General features: G+C 41.1%; 1 protein-coding gene across 3 annotated transcripts in view; it reads left to right on the top strand.

The window, feature by feature from the left end:
* GRM1 (glutamate metabotropic receptor 1) overlaps positions 1-19,701 on the top strand; it is a 415,932-nt gene extending 396,231 nt beyond the window's left edge. Inside the window, exon 8 of one of the 3 annotated variants that reach the window (XM_021693412.1) lies at positions 18,789-19,701. In XM_021693412.1, the coding sequence (XP_021549087.1) occupies positions 18,789-19,701 (913 nt within the window). Of the gene's footprint in view, positions 1-11,032; positions 11,094-18,788 lie in introns of those variants that run through there. The other 2 variants (XM_021693413.1, XM_021693414.1) reach the window with 2 other exon arrangements.
* Positions 19,702-20,118: the final 417 nt, after the last annotated feature.

Below are 20,118 nucleotides of genomic sequence, written 5' to 3'. Positions count from 1 at the left end.
CTTTTTTTCTGCATCACTTGAAATATCCTATTTTTTTCTATTTTACTCTGTTAACATGGAGGAATATATTGAATAATTATCAAATATTAATACATTCCTGGATTTCCTGATATAAATTCTCCATGGTTCTCTTCTATATTGTTTAGCTGAAATAGAGTCTACCTTGTGTGACATTGGTGTAGCTAATAGATTTTAGTTTGGTGAGTGTTTGTATGTCATGCCTTTTCCATCCTTTGCTTTTCAGCTTTTTTGTGTCCTTATGTTTAAAGAGTGTCTCTCATAAGCTGCACATGATTAGATTTAGATTTTGTTTCTTCATTGGTTTGATAATACTTATATTTGAATTAGAATATTTAGTTCACTTACAATTGATCTAATTGCTGGTATAATCATATTTATATCTACTTTTTAACTAATTTTTGCTTGTCTCAGCACCATGATTACTTCCATTTATGTTTACTCTCCTTTTGTTTATCTCTTCCTTCTTGCCTTCTTTGGATTAATATAGCATTTTAATATTCAATTTTCCCATCTATTAATTTGTTAGTTTAACATTCTTTTATTATTCTTTTTATGGTTACCCTAGAGATTATAATAAGGATTTCCTGACTTTTGTAATCTTAAATCAATGAGTAGTTTTATCACTTTCCAAACAAAGCAAGGATCTTAAAACACTTTAATTGCATTTGCTTTGTGTCAGCTTTTGTGCTTTTCTGTTGTGCATTTTAATTCTGCACGCATTTTACATCTTATATTACATGACTATTTTTGTTTTGCACAGTCAATACATGCTTATATATTCCTGATACGTAAATCCTCTGATGACTGACTGAGATGATTTTAGTGTGTATTGTAGTTTTATTCTGCTTCACCTGCTGCATCCTAATACTAGGGTACAGCTCTCCAGGGGTCCTGTATGTCCCCACTGTTTCCTTAGGCTCCACATTCTTTAAATGCCTTTAACTTCAATTGTGATTCCTCAGTGCTGTGATACTTCCAAAAACTTCATTCTGATTTCCTGCAGTTTTCTACTTAACTTTGTATCCTGTGCTTTGTGCAGGCTAAAATTTGCACATTTTTCATGAGGGAACCTACTAAGCACTAGTTCTTTTGTGTGTGTTTGTGTGCGCACGCGCGCCATCTGTGACTTCTCTCCAGAATCTTGGCTCCTCAAGTCCTCGTTGCCTTGGAAGACTTGAAATCAATTTTTATGTCTACAGTCCTATGCATTTATAAAGTTTTTCTTGCTTCTTTACCTCTTAGTTAAGACCCTCTACCCACACGCTCAGTCCGTTTTTCCTGAACAAAGAATCAAGTGTTCCAAGGGCAAAATAGCTTGAAGATTATCCACTTACCTTTCTGAAGTTCTCTTCTTTCTGACTTGGATTTTCTGACTTGGATTCTTTCTGACTTGGTACCTTGGATTCTGGTTGCCATGGCAGTTTTCAATGTCTGTAAATGGTTTTTAAAAATATTGAATCTGTTTTTTCTAGTTGTTCTCAGTGGGAGAGTTGTTTTACCCCAGGGTATTACATCTTAGCTGGAAGCAGATGTCCTCTTATACCAATTTTAGTATCTCCCCCTCTCCTTTTTCAGTAAGCTACGATATCACTATGAATTCTTTTAGGGCTATGGGGACTATACATCTAATACTATGAAGGAAATTGTGTGATAATTGCTATTTGCTTCTTTTTCAGGTTTGATGGGTGGCGGCATGAAGATATTAATGCCTCTGCTTAAAGAGAAATGGTAGCATAAAATAAACTTTAGTAGAAACTTATCTAATATTGTGAATGTCATAGCCAAGAATATCAGAAGCCTCACACAATTTTAGATTTAAGTGACCTAAAGACCTTTTTATTATCATTACTTCAATTTTAAGCTTCTTACTAAAATAATTACTTCTTTTTTCTTTTTCTTTTTTCTTCAATTTTTTATATTTTGTCAAGAGATAGGAAAATAGTTGATTGACAATCCCGGTCTTTTTAGCAAATCCAATATATAACAAGGATTCATCATTTTTTAAAAAGATGTATTTATTTATTTTAGAGAGTGGGGAAAGGCAAAAGGAGAGAGAATCTTAAGCAGACTCTGTGCTGAGCACTGAGCCCGATGCAGGGCTCAATCTCACAACCCTGAGATCACGACCTGAGCCAAAACAAGAGTCAGTTGCTTAACTGACTGTGCCAAGCAGGTACCCTAAGGAGTCATCATTTTTAATTGATCAAAATTAAACTAAATTTGAAATTATGATTAATGAATCACAAGTTATTTTTTAAAGATTTATTTATTATTTGAGAGAGAAATAGAGAGCATGAGCAGGAGGGGCAATGCGAGAAGGAGAGGGAGAGAATTTCAAGCAGATTCCTCACTGAGTGTGGAGCCCCTCGTGGGGCTCAATATCATGACCCTGAGATCATGACCTGAGCTGAAATCAAGAGTCAGATGCTCAACTGACTGAGCCACCGAGGCACCCCCATGAATCACAAGTTATGATGAGTTATCAACAGCTATTTTCTGTTTTCCAAACACCTGCATTAATTTGTAATGATCACTTAGTTTCTATGCCATATATAACATGTTAGGCAAACATGATTTTTGCATAATTTAGTTAGATATTTAGCAATAAGTGTTTTTGATATTCCTGAAACTACCGAAGTGTTGAAGAAGCTCAGAAGTATTTCTGGTTTATTTTTCTATTAGGAATATTTCTCCATTCTGTTTTGATTTTTTCAGTCATTCATTCATTTACTATAAATAGGTGACCATATGTATTTTCATGCTCCCCCAAAGTCCCTGGTTACATATTTTGTCATAACATGACTTTTAAAGCACTCCTTTCATTCTTTCTTTTTTTTTTTTAAAGATTTTATTCATTTGACAGGGAGACACACAGCGAGAGAGGGAACACAAGCAGAGGGAGTGGGAGAGGGAGAAGCAGGCTTCCCGCCAAGCAGGGAGCCCGATGTGGGGCTCGATCCCAGGACCCTGGGACCATGACCTGAGCCAAAGGCAGACACTTAACGACTGAGCCACCCAGCCGCCCCAGCACTCCTTTCATTCTTAAAAGTGATCATTCTTTGCATGAGAGATTATATGGTTTCCTTTTATTTCCAAAAGTTGGGGTAGGAAAAAAGGGGGAATGGTAACTCGACATGGAGCCTGCCCTTCAGAAACTATGGCCTACCAAATGTAGGGAATAAGAATTAACATCAATAACTTATATAATAAGAAATGAAAAGGATCACAGGAGAGATGCAAAGATATTGATTATTTTCATGGAGTCTTTCAATAATGAGACAGACCCACCTGTGGGGGGGAAAAAAAAACAAAAACAGAAAATGCCTTTAGCAACCACATGGACTGACAAAATTGGAGACTCAGAGGCACTCAATCATGTGGTCAGGGTTCCCCGTCATTTGTCTAATTCTGAAGTTGTGTGGGTCAGGAAGCCAAAAATCTAAACTGAAAATCTCTGAAAAGCTAGCCAGAATCTCCCATAGCCTCTTAATGCTGCGGTGATAAAGACCTACCAGATGAGGTGTACTAGTGCACAGCCAGATGTTCTGTTAAAAGTCCTGAAGGGATCGATATGCCCTACAGTAGACCAATTCCTATCCCAATTATAAAATAACTTTGACTCAGCTCAGTTCTGGATTAGATTAAGATAATCTGTCCCCTCTACTTAACAGGTAAAGTGGTAAAGCACCTCTAACACAGATAATACCATCTACCATTTACAGCCTCTACAGAATATTATTTTATATGTGTATGTGTGTTTTTGTTTCTATATGTGTGTGAGTGTGGTGTGTGTTTTATATGTTTAGGTGTGGAAGAGTTAGGACAATATTACCAAAAAATCAAGGGAAACAATTAGACAATAAAAGCAGACCCATAGGTAATACATTGATCACTGTTGGAGGGTTAGATCACTGTTAGAAAACTAAATCATTATTCTTTTTTTTTAAAGGTTTTATTTATTTATTTGACAGAGAGAGAGAGAGCGAGAGAGGGAACACAAGCAAGGGGAGTGGGAGAGGGAGAAGCAGGCCTCCCGCTGAGCAAGGAGCCTGATGTGGGGCTCGATCCCAGGACCCTGGGATCATGACCTGAGCAGAAGGCAGACGCTTAATGACTGAGCCACCCTGGCATCCCCTAAATCATTATTCTGAACATTTCTAAGGAAAAGAAAAGAATCATCCATTTGGCTTGTGTTTTCTGTTTGAACTCTACATCAGAGGAACTAAATAGCTGTTGAGGGGAAATTCTACTTTAGAAAAGAAATCTAGTTGACAAATATAGAAAGGATGATAGAATTATAATATTACCATTTTGTAGTTTTGTAATAAAATAGTTGATCTTCATAATGATCATCAGTGACTGCTAAAACCATTAGGTGAAAGGCTGATGGGAAGTTTCATAATGTGTGCATTAGGCTGACCACACTTGAACCCAATGATCAATCTTAATGTGATTAATAGACAACCCAATTTATGTGCTTTTTGGTGTGGTATAATAAGGAGTAAACACTATCTCCTATAAATTATACTCCCTGTACAAACAACCATGAATCTGATCAAGCCCTCAGATCTAACTATCAATTCATAGGCAATATAGGTGACAGAGGAATGTATTAAATGACACTATAGGGACTCAACCAGTAAAATCCATAATCTGGGAAACAATCAGCATGTTTTCAACAAACAGCCATCAAAAAAGAAGAAGGGAATATCTATAGATTAAAAAAGGTTTAAGAGAGTCATCAACAAAATGCAATATGCAGATCTTGTTTGGATGCTGATTTGAAAATCAAAAGTAAAATAAAAATATATGAGACAATCAGGGAAATCTAAGTAATGACTTTAAATTAAACATTTAATATCAAATATTAAAGAATTACTATTAATGTATTTTAGATGTGATAATATTATTATTTTTCCTTTTATTATAAAAATGTGCACCTATATTATAGGCCTTTATACTGAATTACTTATGGATGAAAACATAATGATTTAGCTTTTCTTTAAAGTAAATAAATGGTGGTATAGATGAAACAAGATTCACATATATATTATTATTGAAGCTGAATGATAGGGATGTGGGGGTTCATTTTAACATTTTCTCCATGTTTCTATATTTTTGAAATTTTTCATAATAAAAAGCCATTTTTTAAAGATGTCTGAAAAACAAACAAAGAATAATATGAATTCTCACATACTAGTGTAAATTGGGCAAGCACTTCGTAGAGCAATTTTGCCATGTATAAGAAAGATGAATGTACACTCACAACAATCCACCAACTCTACTTCTAGGTCCATAGCTTAGAAAAACTCTCCCATTTTTGTGTGCAAGGAGACATAATCTAGAATGTTTACTGCAGCATTGCTTAAAATAGCAAAATGTAGGAAACAATCTAAGTGGCCATCAGTAGGAGAATTGATTATATTTTTGGTAGTGTGGTATGTATTCAATTTAGTTTAAGTGAATGAACTAGAACTGTACCTGTTAATGTAATACAAAATGGACAAAATGGGCAAATTGCTGAATGGAAATAGAGTGTTATACTATGTCAATAAAATTTAATCACTTGGTAAACACTACCGTATATTATTTATTAACACATATGAATATATATGTTGTAAAAGTATTAAAATATGCCAAGTGATGATCCATCCATACCAAATTTTCCCTTGGAAAGGATAGAATTAGTATTAAGAATAATATACAGACGGCTTGGGCGCCTGAGTGGCTCAGTTGTTAAGCGTCTGCCTTCGGCTCAGGTCATGATCCCAGGGCCCTGGGATCGAGCCCCACATCGCATCGGGCTCTCTGCTCAGCGGGGAGCCTGCTTCTCCCTCTCCCACTCCCCCTGCCTGTGTTCCCTCTCTTGCTGTCTCTCTTTCTGTCAAATAAATAAATAAAATCTTTAAAAATATATATATACAGAGGGCTTCACATATATTCTTAATGTTTTCAAAAGAAAGGAAACTTTATATAAGGCAAAATGTTTATATTTGACAAATCTATGACAAATTGAATTTTATTAGGTCATTTTCTATAAGCTCTTATTAGCTTAGAAATCTTTATAATTAAAATTTTCTTCAAAGAACAGTATTTACACCTGTATGGAGAAACTGCACTGTGTGTTTATATAAAGAACATTAATGTACTGTATTAGATACCCAGGCAGTAAAATGAAGAGTGGAAGAAATTACCATTTACAGAGGGCTTACATATACAATCAGAGCTCCACTCTCCACTCTGATGAACGAATATTTAGAAATAAATATTTAAATTCAGATAATAGAAAAAAATGCATTTGGCTTTGGAAAGCAATCAGAGGCAGAAATTATCCTATATTTATCTATAACAACAACAACAAAAAAACCACATTCTGCTAAAATGGTCTTGAGTGGTTGCTGCCAATCTTTATGATTACTTTGGACAGCTGCCCCATTATTATTTCCATGGTAAACTGACCATCTGGAATTGTATAGACCATTTCTCTCTGCTAAAAGTAGACTCACCTCCAAACCCTATCATAGATATGCAACTTCAGACACAGACAGCTAACCTGCTCTGTACCTAGCTTTCACCTGCTCCTGCCACATCCATTCAATGTCACTAACGTTGTTCCCCACCCCACCCCCAACACCATCCCCCACAATCTGGAGAGAAAAGAGTTTATTTTCTAGTAGAAGTTATGGAAATTCTTGAATAAGGAAAGTGGTTAACATTCATAAGTAAAATGAAGTAAAGTTTGAGATACTCTGAATTAGTCTATGCTAAATCACACTGAGATTTAAAATACCTGGGTCTTTTGTCTGTGCTTTTGTCCCTCCATCCTTCAGAGGAAGGGTTTTAATAGTGTTGTCTTAAACTGGGAGAGCATTTTGCTATTTGGAAACATTTTCACATTTACTCTTTCAACAATCCTTTATGGATGAAAAAACTGAATCTGAAAGGGGCAAATACACAGTTGGAGAGTGCCTGGTTTCCTGGCCCCTTACCCAGCTGTCTTACTGTTACACTACAATGAATGAAACCTGCTTGTAACAACTTCTCAAGTTCATGTGAAGAATAATTCCTAGCACAGAAACTGACGTATGAATGAACTACTGTAAAGAAAATAACACATTAAAACAAAGTCATATGGGACTAAGTATACCCGAAGAGAGATGGTCTTTTCTACAAAGGGAGATTTGGACAATGAGAATAGATGAGAGAAACTGTAACAAGCAGTGACTCTATAGAAAGAAAAGAGAAGAGAAGAAAAAAGAAGGAAGTAAGAAAGGAAAAAAGAAAAGAAAAAGAGGAAGAAAGGATAATAGAAGGGAAGAAGAGAAAGAAAAAAAGAGCAAAAGAAAAGAAACAAACTGCACTTTCAGAAGAAATTGAAGAGGAATCTTTCTTACTAAATTTCTGGGGTTTCTTTAAATCCACAGTTTCTGCCAAAAGATTCAAGCACAGATTTGGGACTTATATTTGTCAAGTCTCCATATGCTGCATTTTCCCTCCAAGCTTTTACTCAGGCTTGCCGAATCTGTGGTTGGTTGAATATGTGGTTTTACAGTTGCTAAAAATACCCTGAAGTCAAGCTCCTCTCAGTTTTTGTGCAGTGATAAAACAGACACTCTAGCATCAGATTTTTCAAGGCTTTGGCCTGTAACCTTTAATCAACCACCCCTTTCATAAAAGTAAGCCCTGTAGGCATAGGTCATTTACATTTCACTTCAACACAAAGGGAGTCAGAGACTGAAGAAAATGGCACTATGAAGGAAATGCTATGATTTTTTCAACTACTTCAATCAATAGTGAATTAAGGTGGCTTTGGGATTGCTGGGAGTTACTGTATGGAGTTTGGCTGTCAGTATGACTGCCACCTCTGAAGGAACCCCAGAACTGTCCACTAACTGCAGCGGTTAATTCCAAGTCAGAGCCAGAGGCCACAGAGCTCCCACCCCAGTCCCTGGGAGACAGAAGGGCTGTTGTCCAGGCATGCCACACTCTGTGCACATATGCTAATGTCAGCACGTCAAGTCTCTGAGCTGTCAGGTCGTTTCCCCGTGGTTATCATCATACACACACCCGGCAGACAAGACAAGCTACATCATTTGCACGGCCCGGTGCAAAAAGAAAACATGAGGCCCCTGGTTGAACACACAGAAGGAAATGTTAAAGAGACTACAATACAAAGCCTTTTCTCCTGTCATCTCTCTCTCAACCTGTCTTTGTGGTTTTTTATTTGCCACTTAATGCTGCACTGCTGTGCAGGGTGGGGAGAAGAGACTTGGGGGACAAGTGCATACTCTGCCATGTGCCGCGGCCTCCACTCTGTGACTCCATGCACGTGCAGCCTTCAGGCTGCCAGATCCCCCTCCTACCCGTCCAGTCACTGGGCAGACACTCCAGGGAAATTGAACCAAGCATCTCCCCTTTCCCTTCCCTCCTACCCTCGCCCCTGGTAGACCGGTGATCTCCAAGGGTATTACAACAACAGCAGGTGAACTAGAAGGTACCTGCATGGAGGGTGGGTGAGAAGCTCACCCCCGTGGTGTTGCCTATCAAATGCACTGTGGCCCTGCTAGTCCAGGGAGGGGACGGCCAATCACTGTCTGGAGATGCTATGCAACATGTGCACTTGACCCTGATTTGATCTTCCTGCACCCCTGCCAGTGGTGGAGAGTGGCAGTGATTCCTGGGCAGGGACAGATAATGAAGCCTCGGAGGGTCCCAGGGGGCACCAGGGAAGTCAGGGAGGCAGGACCATGGGTAAGCTGAGGCTCCAAGCCCCCAGTGCAGATTTCAAAATGATGACTGTAGACCACTAAATCCCAAGTGCAGGGACCTTCTGATGAAGGACATGTGGTGCATTTGTATTGGACACAAGGTCCTGAGCCAGCCCGGGTGGGATTCTGGCTTCCCAGCACCATTGGATCAGGCCACATGTAGACATTATCTACAGGTGGGATTAACTAGGGGAGTCAAGGGACGCAGGAAGTTTGGCAAGGGAAAGCCAAATGCCTTGAATGTATTTCTGCCTTCCTTCCTGAGAAATGAAGTTGTTTTATTATTTTGTAGGTTAAATGTTCTTTCTTATTGATAGCTTCATTTATATAGTCGAACATCATACTTTTATCCCTGGTCATCTACTTGCTGATGTTTTCATTGTTGTCATCATTTTTGTGATTTCAGGTGGGCATATTGAATGTCAGGGACATATTACTTCAGCAAGCTTAATAGCAAACATTATCTCTGTCTATTTTTTTTTTTTTAAATAAATGGATTATTGCAGTAGTAATGAAGTTACACCAAGGTGTTTCAAGTTTTTATCTCTGGGCGAGGATTTCAAATTATTCTGGGTAGATCATGTACTTTGAAATGGTTTATTGAATGGCCCAAACTTGGAGGGAATACACATACTGATTAATTTTATTTTTCTCTTTTACCTTCAACTGTGCTATGGAAGACTTTTTTCCCACCTTCTACATTCAGATCAGATTCCTTGATTTCAGGAATTGAAAAGCTATTCCAGGCGCCTGGGTGGCTCAGTCGGTTGAGCGACTGCCTTCGGCTCAGGTCATGATCCTGGAGTCCCGGGATCGAGTCCCACATCGGGCTCCCTGCTCAGCAGGGAGTCTGCTTCTCCCTCTGACCCTCCCCCCTCTCATGTGCTCTCTCTCTCTCTCATTCTCTCTCGCAAATAAATAAATAAAATCTTTAAAAAAAAAAGAAAGAAAAGCTATTCCAGTGTATTCTTGTTTCAAACCTCAAATTCACATCTCTCCTTTCTAGCACGTGCCAGGCCTCAGTCTGGAATACATGGAATGGGAAGGGGTGTGGTCTGCTCCTGCAATATCTCTGGCTCCTCCCTTTTGTTTCCCCTCCTCTGTCTGCTTTAATGGGAAAAAAGATAGGAAATATAGCCAAAGTTTTTGACTTGCCTGCAGCTGATGTGGTCCTCTTCTGATTAACAATGGATAGTTGTCACCAGGGTCTTGGGGTAGGCGGCCCAATGCTGATACATAGAGGATATTTGTGAGTTCTTAGGGACCCTCTAGAGGGGACTTCATCACTGAGAGTTCCTTCATACTGAGATTCCCCCCAATTCAACCAACCTCATCCACCCACCCACAGCCCACCTGCTGATGGTTCACCTTTAGCATCTTGTTCCTGAAATTCTTTTCTGTGATTGGCAGCCGTCTCAGGTGGAGTGATAACAAGATGGTTTTATCCCACTATCTTCTGAAGGGCTGCTTAACTCATGGGAAACCCACTTATCCTCACTCCAACAAATGATGGTAAAAGGCCAACTGCCCATGGCTGTCCCATTAAACTTGCCATGACCAGTCAATGTTCTTCTTCCCTTATCAGATCATCCTATGTGCTGTATGAGGAGACCTCTAGCCAAGGAATGAGATGACATTCTCCCCAAGTGGCAGATTCCTCCAATCTCTCACCACTCCCCCTCTCTCCACCATCAGATACATTTCATCCTGTGAGGGCCAAGAGATAAATGTGACTTTATAGGAAGTGACAGCAATGCATTTGTGATAACATAAGATGAAAGAAAATTAGCAATGCAATTGAAATTCACAACATAAGACATAAATCCACGAACATACTTTAAGGGGGTGATGGGCGGGAAGATTGAGCCTGCATCGGTGTGAGTGGAGGTGGAACCCACGGCCACCAGGAGGAAAGGGGGTGTCCAGAGTGGAGGGAAAGAGCTGATTTTGGACAGACAGACACACAGCAGAAAAAAACATCTGCCACTTGGAAGGAGATGGTCCCATAAGGTAAAAGAAAGAATGCACTCCACTGATGTGGCTTTCAGAAATGAGCCTGGCAGTAAGAAATAGCCAGCCAGTGCAGGGGAGACACGTGGGGGAGGAGATGACATGGAGAAAGGCTCAGGAGCCCGGCTAGGCCCTGGCCCAGGCCCAGGCACCACCTGAGTGGTGTGATCACTCTATCTGTACACGTGTATAACCACTCACTCACTGGGTGTCTTTTTCTTTTCAATCTTCAGGAAGAGGCAGCCAGAATTCTCGCCCACCAGCCAATGTCCGTCGGCACATGTGCAGCTTTGAAAACCCCCACACTGCAGTGAATGTGTAAGATAAGCTGCATGGACAATGTAGTGGTCTGCCCCTTGCTTTCTCTCTCCTGGGTTTTTCCACTTTCTAACATGGAAACAGATGTGCATGCCATCAAGAATGAGGAACCATTTACGTGCCATGGTTTGCACGACTGCCTTAATTTGTCCATCGTTCTTAAAAGGGCACTGTCAAGTTGTTAGTCTTTTTGCTTTTTTAAGTTTCAACGCAAGACACAACACTTTTTCCAATTCTGGAGATTCACTTTTGTTTGTGACTCCTACTCACAAGCTCAAAAGTGAATTTTCCCCCTTCATAAATTTGGCAAACAGAGCTCTTTCTTTTTTTTCTTTCTTTCTTTTTTTTTTTTTTTTTTTGCCTTTTTGCTGTTGCACAAATGTTTGAAATGATGCTGTCTGCATTAAAGTAAAAGCTATAACTTGAACTTATGGAGAGTTCCGTAATGTCAGCTCGAGGGGGTGGGCACTGATGCGAGCCTCTGCTGGGTGCCTCCCACAGCCTGGGGAGCCCAAAACAAAAGTTTTGTGAGTCCTATGAAAAGAGAGTATTACAAAAAGGAAATGTAGTTATTTGTCCCCAGAATTCTGAGTGTTTTTATCAGATTTTCGCCATCTGATAAAAATGGTGCATGTTTGGTCCAATTTTTGACCTTTAGATCTTGACAGTGTCTCTTTAAGTTAACAAAAGAACATAGACCATGTTCAATTCATTGTGCACGGAGTCTGTGGTCATTTTTCAGCTGTTCCTTTACAGCCCATCAAACTCCTGGGAGAGTCAAAGGTACACATTCCTGCAGCAGGAGGGAGTCCACTGATAAGGTGTCTGTGGCTTGAATAGCTCTTCAGATGAGAAGAGCGCAATTTGTTCAAATGTTTGCTACTGAACCTGGCTATGGAGGCCAGTGTATGAGGCCACAGCGTCTCTTTCTTCACTCAGTGGAGTGCATTGGGAAGTCTGTGTTCTGCTATTCCCTCAAAAAGCCCAAATAGAAAGAGTGTGGTCTCATTCAAATCATACTGATTCTTTAAGGGACAAATATGGTAGCCATGCCAGTGTGTTTCAGGTGGTGGTCAGGAGGCCCCTGCTCATTGAGATCAAAGCCATTCAAGTCTGCTTGGATGCACTGGCTGTAATTTTCCCAAGTCAAAAGACATTGAGCATTTCTTGCAGCCTGGGCTGAGTCTGACCAAGGGCACAGCAAGGAGATCCTGATTATGACGGCTCCTGGCCGCCTGTCAAAAGGGATTGATGGCAATAGTAGATGTGCTTGTCTTGCTGTGACAGCAGGGCAGAAAGAGAGGAGAGTCACCTAACATTTCATGACTTCAAGGTGAGTGCCTAAAAAAGCAAAAGCAAAGGCTGGAAGTGGGTACATTCTTGGTAGGTGATTAAAAAAAAAAAAAAAGCCACAATCAGCAAAGCTGATAGGTTGGTTGTTAAGAATTCTCGGAATAGGATCTGTTCAAGCTTTCTTTCGGGAGACTATAAAGGATCGGGAAGAGATTGAGAAGAGACTCGCAGTTTTTGGCCTTGGCTGTTCCTCAACAAACAACAACAAAAAAGATATGTTCTCTCTGTGACCTTCAGTTCCCACAGCTTTTCTGAACAATCCAGGCAAAGGGACTAGTAATGGAGATAAAGCTGCCTACTGGACCATTGTGGTCTGCCTAGATCTATCCTGTTTCTGAGGAATAATCCCAGCAGAGCAATGCAATTGCCCTATGTTTCCAGAGCAAACCATGAGGACTCCAGGTTAGAGCTGAGGAACATCAAATGCCTTGCTATTAAAATTACAGGTGTGGTAGCATGGGGCATAGAAATACAATAATGCTTGACTTGAAGTTCCTTCAAAGGGAATGGAATCTAGATACTCATCTGTACTTCCCGGAGGAATATAATTACAGCTGGTATACCTCTGCTAAAACAATAGTCCTGTACCAACATGATGTCTTCAGTAAACTTTGGCATGAGAATTTCTTTCCTCAGCCAGGAATCATGATTAGGTTGAACCAATGGCTATTTAAAATGTGCTTAGAAAAAATTTAATAAACATCAGAATTCTACTCATTAGTTTGAAACAGATTTGTCAGTTTTCTCAAGACAGTAGACCCTATACCCAGACAAAGCTTATGGAGCCTCCCATACTTTGGTGAGCTCATTTTGTTTGTGGATGTCTTTTTCTTATTTGATTCATTGAAGAGAGCACAAAGCTTAATAAAGGCAAACTGATTTCCCTTGTGCTGTTGTGTATCCTGTATCGTGTATCCTGTATCATATAACTTTAACATATAGAATGTGATTCATCTAAAGATTTAAAAGGAGGACTGTATATTTAGACTTTGAGGTATTATAAATTTTGGCAAGCCAAGTGGTTCTCTGACTAGCTTATGATGTTAGGATTAGAGGAGAGGGATAAATCCACAATGCTATTTAAGACTGATATCTGCAGAAACTACGAAGTTCCCATGTAGTCAAAAAGCATTTGTCTCCAATAACACATCCAGAGATTTTCTACCTTACTAGTGGTGAATCCAAAAGGTGAGAAATTTTAATTATGTTCACATAGGCTTCCAGAGATTATATACTGAATATGCAGATTTTTCTGGAAAGCCTTCAAAAGTGTAACTGGCATCAGTGGAAGTCCTTTGTACTGAAGACTAACTTGGCGTTGCCTGGGAAAACAAGAGTCTGACTCATAAGGCTTCAAATAGTTCCAATGCCTGCGATTCTACAAGAATCACTACTCACACTTCCTTCTGGTACCAGCTGCGTGAAGCAGGAAGAGGCGAGGCATTTGGACAACACATGTCTGGCATCCCTTTCCGAGTATCTCAGTTGGGGCAGCACCAGCCTTTTTGGAAAGGCCTCGTGTCCCCACCACAGCTGCACGGCCCCAGCAAAACTGCCCATAAGCCTGTAGCTTTGGTTTCTTTTCTGGACTTGGTAAGCCGTTCTCTCCATGCCGTGACTCAATGGCATTTCCTGTTTCCTCTTTCATTTTCAGAGAAAACACATGCTAACCTCTTCAGGTTCCAAGGACTGAGTCTCCCCTCCTTCTGCTAAGGTTTTGCCTTGTCTGTGGGCTCTCTGGATGCCATCCTTATGTCTGTCGTGAAGCTATTAAGCCTCGTGGCAAAGACTTGAATTGGACATAAGGGAGACAGGTGTTGTGTAAGCTTCCCCCTCATGCAGCTTGTGCAGGATGCTTCCCTCCTGATCTCAAACACCCACCCACTGTTATTCCCATTTTAGACCTCTCTGGAGCAGAGAGCAATGTACCCTGCAGATGTAACTAGTACTTACTGAAACAAATAGAACAGACAAAATCACTCCGAATGCCAAAGATATACTAATCTGTTGACACCACCCACTTCTAACCATTCTCTAAAGTGCTGTAAATATTGGGTTTTCTGTTTGGGGGGGATTGTTAGACTAATCTAATGAGAGAAAAACCAAAGCAAGATTCCAAGCCTGTCATGGCTGGCTCGGCAGTCCCAGGCCTGCTTGGCTCTGCACGCTCCCAGTGTAGATCACCCTCTACATCCTGGTTCCTCTCAAGCCTAGCAGCCATTTCCTCCAATAACTTCTGTATCAATAAATATATTTAGCCACCTGAGGTATTCACGCCAAGTGCTACTGCATTTGATCTTCAAATATGAGATTGTTTTAGGCCTGATGTCTGCCTTCTGAAGTGAGAGCAGGAAGGGTGGGGTGTTTTGCGACAAGTACGTGGTGTTTCTAGATCAGGTAAATAATTAAATTAAATAATAAAAGGAAGAAGTTGGTGGCTGAAACGGAAGGTATTAAAGTTATCTGGGATTAAATAGAAGACTCATTTCATAGTAATATTGCATTTTGATAATGCATTTACTCCTTTCTGGCTGCCCCGTATTTTATACATTTTTCTCTTCTTAATATCATAGCAGTGGGCTCCCAACCTTTTCAAATAGGGAAATCCCTTTTCACACCAAAATGCTTATTAAACCTTCACTCGAATCAATGATAATAATTGTACTTTTTTTTTTTAGTAGCCACTTGAACATAAAACACAAAAAAGCTTCTCGAATTTAGCTACAGTGTATCTAGCAGCACATTTTATCATGATAGCACTTACATGCATTTGAAAATAGCAGTGTACAATCTATCAAGACGTAATATTGATCCAGTCTAAAAACAAAGCTTATCGCATGTGTAGATTCATGGACCATTCAAGCTGTATACGGACCACATGTCAGAAACATCTAATTCAGAAGGACTGAAGTTTATACACTGTCCCGAAGTTTCTATGAGATGATACATTTCCTTCACTATCTCTGGTTTTTAGGAAGCAATTTATTTTGTCCTTGGAAAAAAAAAGTTAATCTAATTTTCTTAATCTGATAAATGTCCTGGGACATTCGGAACTATTTCCTAATTAAACAGTTCTTTACAGCAAATCTAGAGCAAGACTCTGAGGGGAAGGGCTGCTAATTTTGACAGCCAGGGTGAAAATCTCCCATTACAAGAGTAAAAATGGTATTGGATTAAAACAGAACTAAGATGTGATTTTATCCATATGCAAGATGATTAATAATATCATTAAAATAGGGAAGCGCATGATTTAAATAGAGGCCTACGTAGGGCCCTGGGAAGTGAGGAAAACAGCCCATGTGAGTGAGTGAGTGACGTTAAGTCCCAAGAATACAAGGATGCCTTTTTGCCAGCATCCATGGAGACTGGAGCAATGGTTTGTTGGGGTATGTAAGCCTGGTGGTTAAGTAAGGTGTAGACTAGCTCTCAAGGGACTTGTTTCTTAAACACCCACACATACACACACATATGCACACACGCGTGTGCACATACACACACAGCTAAATAAAGACACAAAGCATCCTTTTAGTTTAATGATTTCTTAAAAAAATAAGCATTGAGAGGCAGGCATTGGAAGAAGGAATAGATGTTTCCATTGCAATTGAAAGTGATGCAAATCAGGGGCTCCTGGGTGGCTCACTCCGTTAAGCATCTGATTCTTGATTTCCACTTAGGTCATGATCTCAGGGTCCTGGGATTGAGCCCTGCATTGGGCTCCCTGCTCAGGGTGGAGTCCATGCCCAGGGAGGAGTCTGCTTGTCTCTCTCCCTCCCCCTCTGCCCCTCTCCTCACTCATACTCTCTTTCTCTCTCTCAAATAAATAAATAAAATCTCTTTTAAAAAGTGGTGCAAATCATTGAGGTTGGATGGTACACTAAAGCATATTTAAGAGGCAAGGCAAGAGGCAAATCCGTGGTTTTAGTAATGAAAGTATAAAGAGAGAGACGGTCTGAGTAGAGTAAGGATTGGAGGAAATTGAGAAAGAAGGAGGTGGGAGGTGAGCTCACCTAAAGTTTCAAACTCAGAAGAGGAACTGTGGCTTGTGGTCTTGGTTACTGACTGGTTGATTGTCTGTTCATGCTGGGAACACCAGCCGTCTGTTCTATAGTTGACTCAACTCGGAAGAAAGGTATTCTAACAATAGTGTGGAAGCTGAAAAGCCAGGAATTTTGCATTTACAAGTACTTCTACATTCTCAGCAAATATATTAAGCATATATTTCAGAGAAATATTAATTTTCACAAAGTATTTTGGAGATGAGATTTTTCTTAGACAATTAAAAATATAACATAAATGGGGTGCCTGGGTGGCTCAGTTGGGTTGAGCATCCAAGTCTTGGTTTCCGCTCAGGTGGTGATCTCAGGGTTGTGAGATCAAGCGCCCCCAACCCCATTGTTGGGCTCCACGCTCAGCAGGGAGTCTGCTCAAGATTGTCTCTCTTTCTCCTTCTGCCCCTCCCCCTGCCTGCAGCTCTCTCTCAAATAAATATACATATAGCATATAAATTATAAGAAAGAGGAACTGCCTTTTCCCAAATAATGAGTTCAAAATTTTAACTATTATATCTATTTTAGGACTTTTATATCCAGAATTTTCTATAATAGGTATCAGAATTTCTGCAAAACTCTGTACTTATTTGGCTCACTTCATTTTTCAAAATTATAATATGTAAAATGTCAAAATATTATCGTCATCATAAATGCAACATGCATGATTTTTGAAGTATTCATTCTTGCATTTTCAAAATGATTAAATAAACCATTATATTAACTATTGATCACTTCCTACATTTTTCAAAACCAAAGACCACGATACAGAATAGTCTATTTCACATATCCACCTAAGAAAAAAATGTTCCTTATCCCTATTCCTTTTACTTTCAAAAATGTGTTAACATTGTGCTACCTTCTCTGTTGTGTTCATGGATACAGTGAAAAAGCAAACTCAAAAAAACAACAAAAAAAAGAACAACACGCACACACAAGAAAAAATATTTCCTGATATAAGTATTAACACTGCTGTTATTAATAGTGTGCTATGGTAAGTTACCACCATCTCCTAAAAGTTATACAGAAAAAAAGCTAAAAGTCCAAAAGTAAGACCAGAGTTATTACAACATGCAGAATAGAATTTGAATGATATACACAATACCTCTCTTTTCTTCCTCCTTCTCCTCCTCCACCTTCTCCCACTTCTCCTTCTTCTCCTTCTTCTTCTTCCTCCTCCTCCTCCTTCTTCTATTTGATTGGTTTTTTGATGGTCCCATGAAAATAAAAGTTGATAAAACAGGAGGGCTGCTGGTTCCCTAACATTTTTCTTCTCCAAAGCTCAAAGAGGAAAAGGCCAGGGAGGGACCTTTGTCTCCATAACTTCTGCTTTCTCTGAATCTTAATTTTGTCTCATTTTCATCACAAACTATGTTGAAGGACTAATCCAGGGTCTGAGCATCTGTATTTTGCTGGGCTTCCTGGTTCTATCTCTTTTCAAACACACCTAGTTAAAAGTCCCCAGCGGGGAAATCCCAAACTAGCTGCTATGAATCAGGGCCTTTATGTGAATTGTGATTCATTGTATGTGTCGGGAATAATGCGTTGGAATAAAAAGAAAAGCCAAAGTTATGACACACATAAGTGGAACATGGGTCTGGGTTTTCTGTCATCCGCTTTTTTCTCTTCTGGACAGGTGCCATGTGTCTGACCTTGCTGCTCTGGTACCAGGAAGGTACCTATCAGAAAGGGCGACTGAGGGGATATATTTTATAACCTCACAGGACAATGAGAGTAGCTTAATATGTGGGTTTTATTTTGTTCCAGGGACTTAAGAAGAAAGGGAGGCAAGAGCTCCGGGCATTACGTTCAGGTGTCCATGTGTAACTACAGTGTTATTTCTTATTTGTTTCCTCCATCAGTTGTGGAATCTGTCAAAGGTTTGCACTGAGTGGCGATGTTGTGGTTACCTTAAGGGTATGTGTGTGTACCTGAGGGTGTAATAGCTTTGTGAAATCTCAGACCGAAATGAAAATAGCTGCTTCTGCAGCAGCCTGGCGTTTCTCCCCCTGGGACTTTCTCCGGGTCAAAGTGTTCTGCCTTGTCTTGGGGTTGATGGAATCACTGACCAGCTACAGAGGCAAGCTGTGGTCACCGCAGCTTTTGGCCTTTGACCTGTGATAAGGGGAGGTTAAGGGTATGGAGGCCGGGCACACTGGGGCGGTGGGGGGGAATCAAATTGCATTGAGCTGGGATTGCGTATAATTTATATATATTTTCTCCTGTGTGCACGGTATATCTGCAAATAAATCCATCTCTGTTTTATTCATAGTTCTAATGGCAAGTCTGTGTCATGGTCTGAACCAGGTGGAAGACAGGTGCCCAAGGGCCAGCACGTGTGGCACCGCCTTTCTGTGCACGTGAAGACCAATGAGACGGCCTGCAACCAAACAGCCGTCATCAAGCCCCTCACTAAAAGTTACCAGGGCTCCGGCAAGAGCCTGACCTTTTCAGATACCAGCACCAAGACCCTCTACAACGTGGATGAGGAGGATGCCCAGCCAGTTGGCTTCAGCCCTCCCAGCAGTCCTTCTATGGTGGTGCCCCGACGCGTGCCACCCGCGGTGAGCACCCCGCCTCTGCCGCCCCACTTGACCACAGAGGAGACCCCCCTCTTCCTGGCAGAACCGGCCATCCCCAAGGGCTTGCCCCCTCCCCTCCAGCAGCCACCGCAACCGCAGAAATCCCTGATGGACCAGCTACAGGGAGTGGTCAACAATTTCAGCACCGGGATCCCAGATTTCAATGCGGTGCTCGCAGTCCCCGGGGGCCCGGGGAACGGGGTGCGCTCGCTGTTCCCGCCCCCGGCGCCCCCGCAGCACCTGCAAATGCTCCCGCTGCAGCTGAGCACCTTCGGGGAGGAGCCCGCCTCCCCGCCAGCAGAAGACGAGGACGAGGACGACAGCGAGAGGTTCAAGCTCCTCCAAGAGTACTTGTATGAGCGGGAAGGGAACACGGAGGAAGATGAACTGGAAGAGGAAGACGAGGACCTGCAGGCGGCCAGCAAACCGGCCCCCGAGGATTCGCCGGCTCTGACGCCTCCGTCGCCTTTCCGCGACTCGGTGGCCTCGGGCAGCTCGGTGCCCAGCTCCCCCGTGTCCGAGTCAGTGCTCTGCACCCCTCCCAACGTGACCTACGCCTCGGTCATCCTGAGGGACTATAAGCAAAGCTCTTCCACCCTGTAGGAAGGAGGTGTCCACATGGAAAAGCAAGAGAAACCAGTGAGCACCAGCACCTCCGGAGATGTGCGGACAGCTGGGAGGAGGAGATTCGGGAGAGGAGGGTGAAGTCAGAGGGAAAGGGAGACGAAGCTGCTGCCTTAGGGAAGGCCAGGGGGAACTGTGCTCTGCAATCAAAAAAGGAGCCCGGCGAGGATCCCGATTCTTGAATTATTCAAAAGCTTTCTCTGGGAAGAAAGGGAATTCTGACAAAGCACAATCCCATATAGTGTACAACTTTCACTGCATAAATAAATAAATAAATACGTACATAAATAAATCAACAGAAATAATCTCCTCTTTTGGACAATTGTGCATAGATATACGTGCCCACACACACTTGGCCAGTTTGAAAAGACACAGCACATGTGGACCAGCCAGGTG

Source organism: Neomonachus schauinslandi, chromosome 8, assembly GCF_002201575.2.
Source record: "Neomonachus schauinslandi chromosome 8, ASM220157v2, whole genome shotgun sequence".
NCBI lineage: Eukaryota > Metazoa > Chordata > Mammalia > Carnivora > Phocidae > Neomonachus > Neomonachus schauinslandi.
This window is presented reverse-complemented; position numbering and strand designations above follow the sequence as displayed.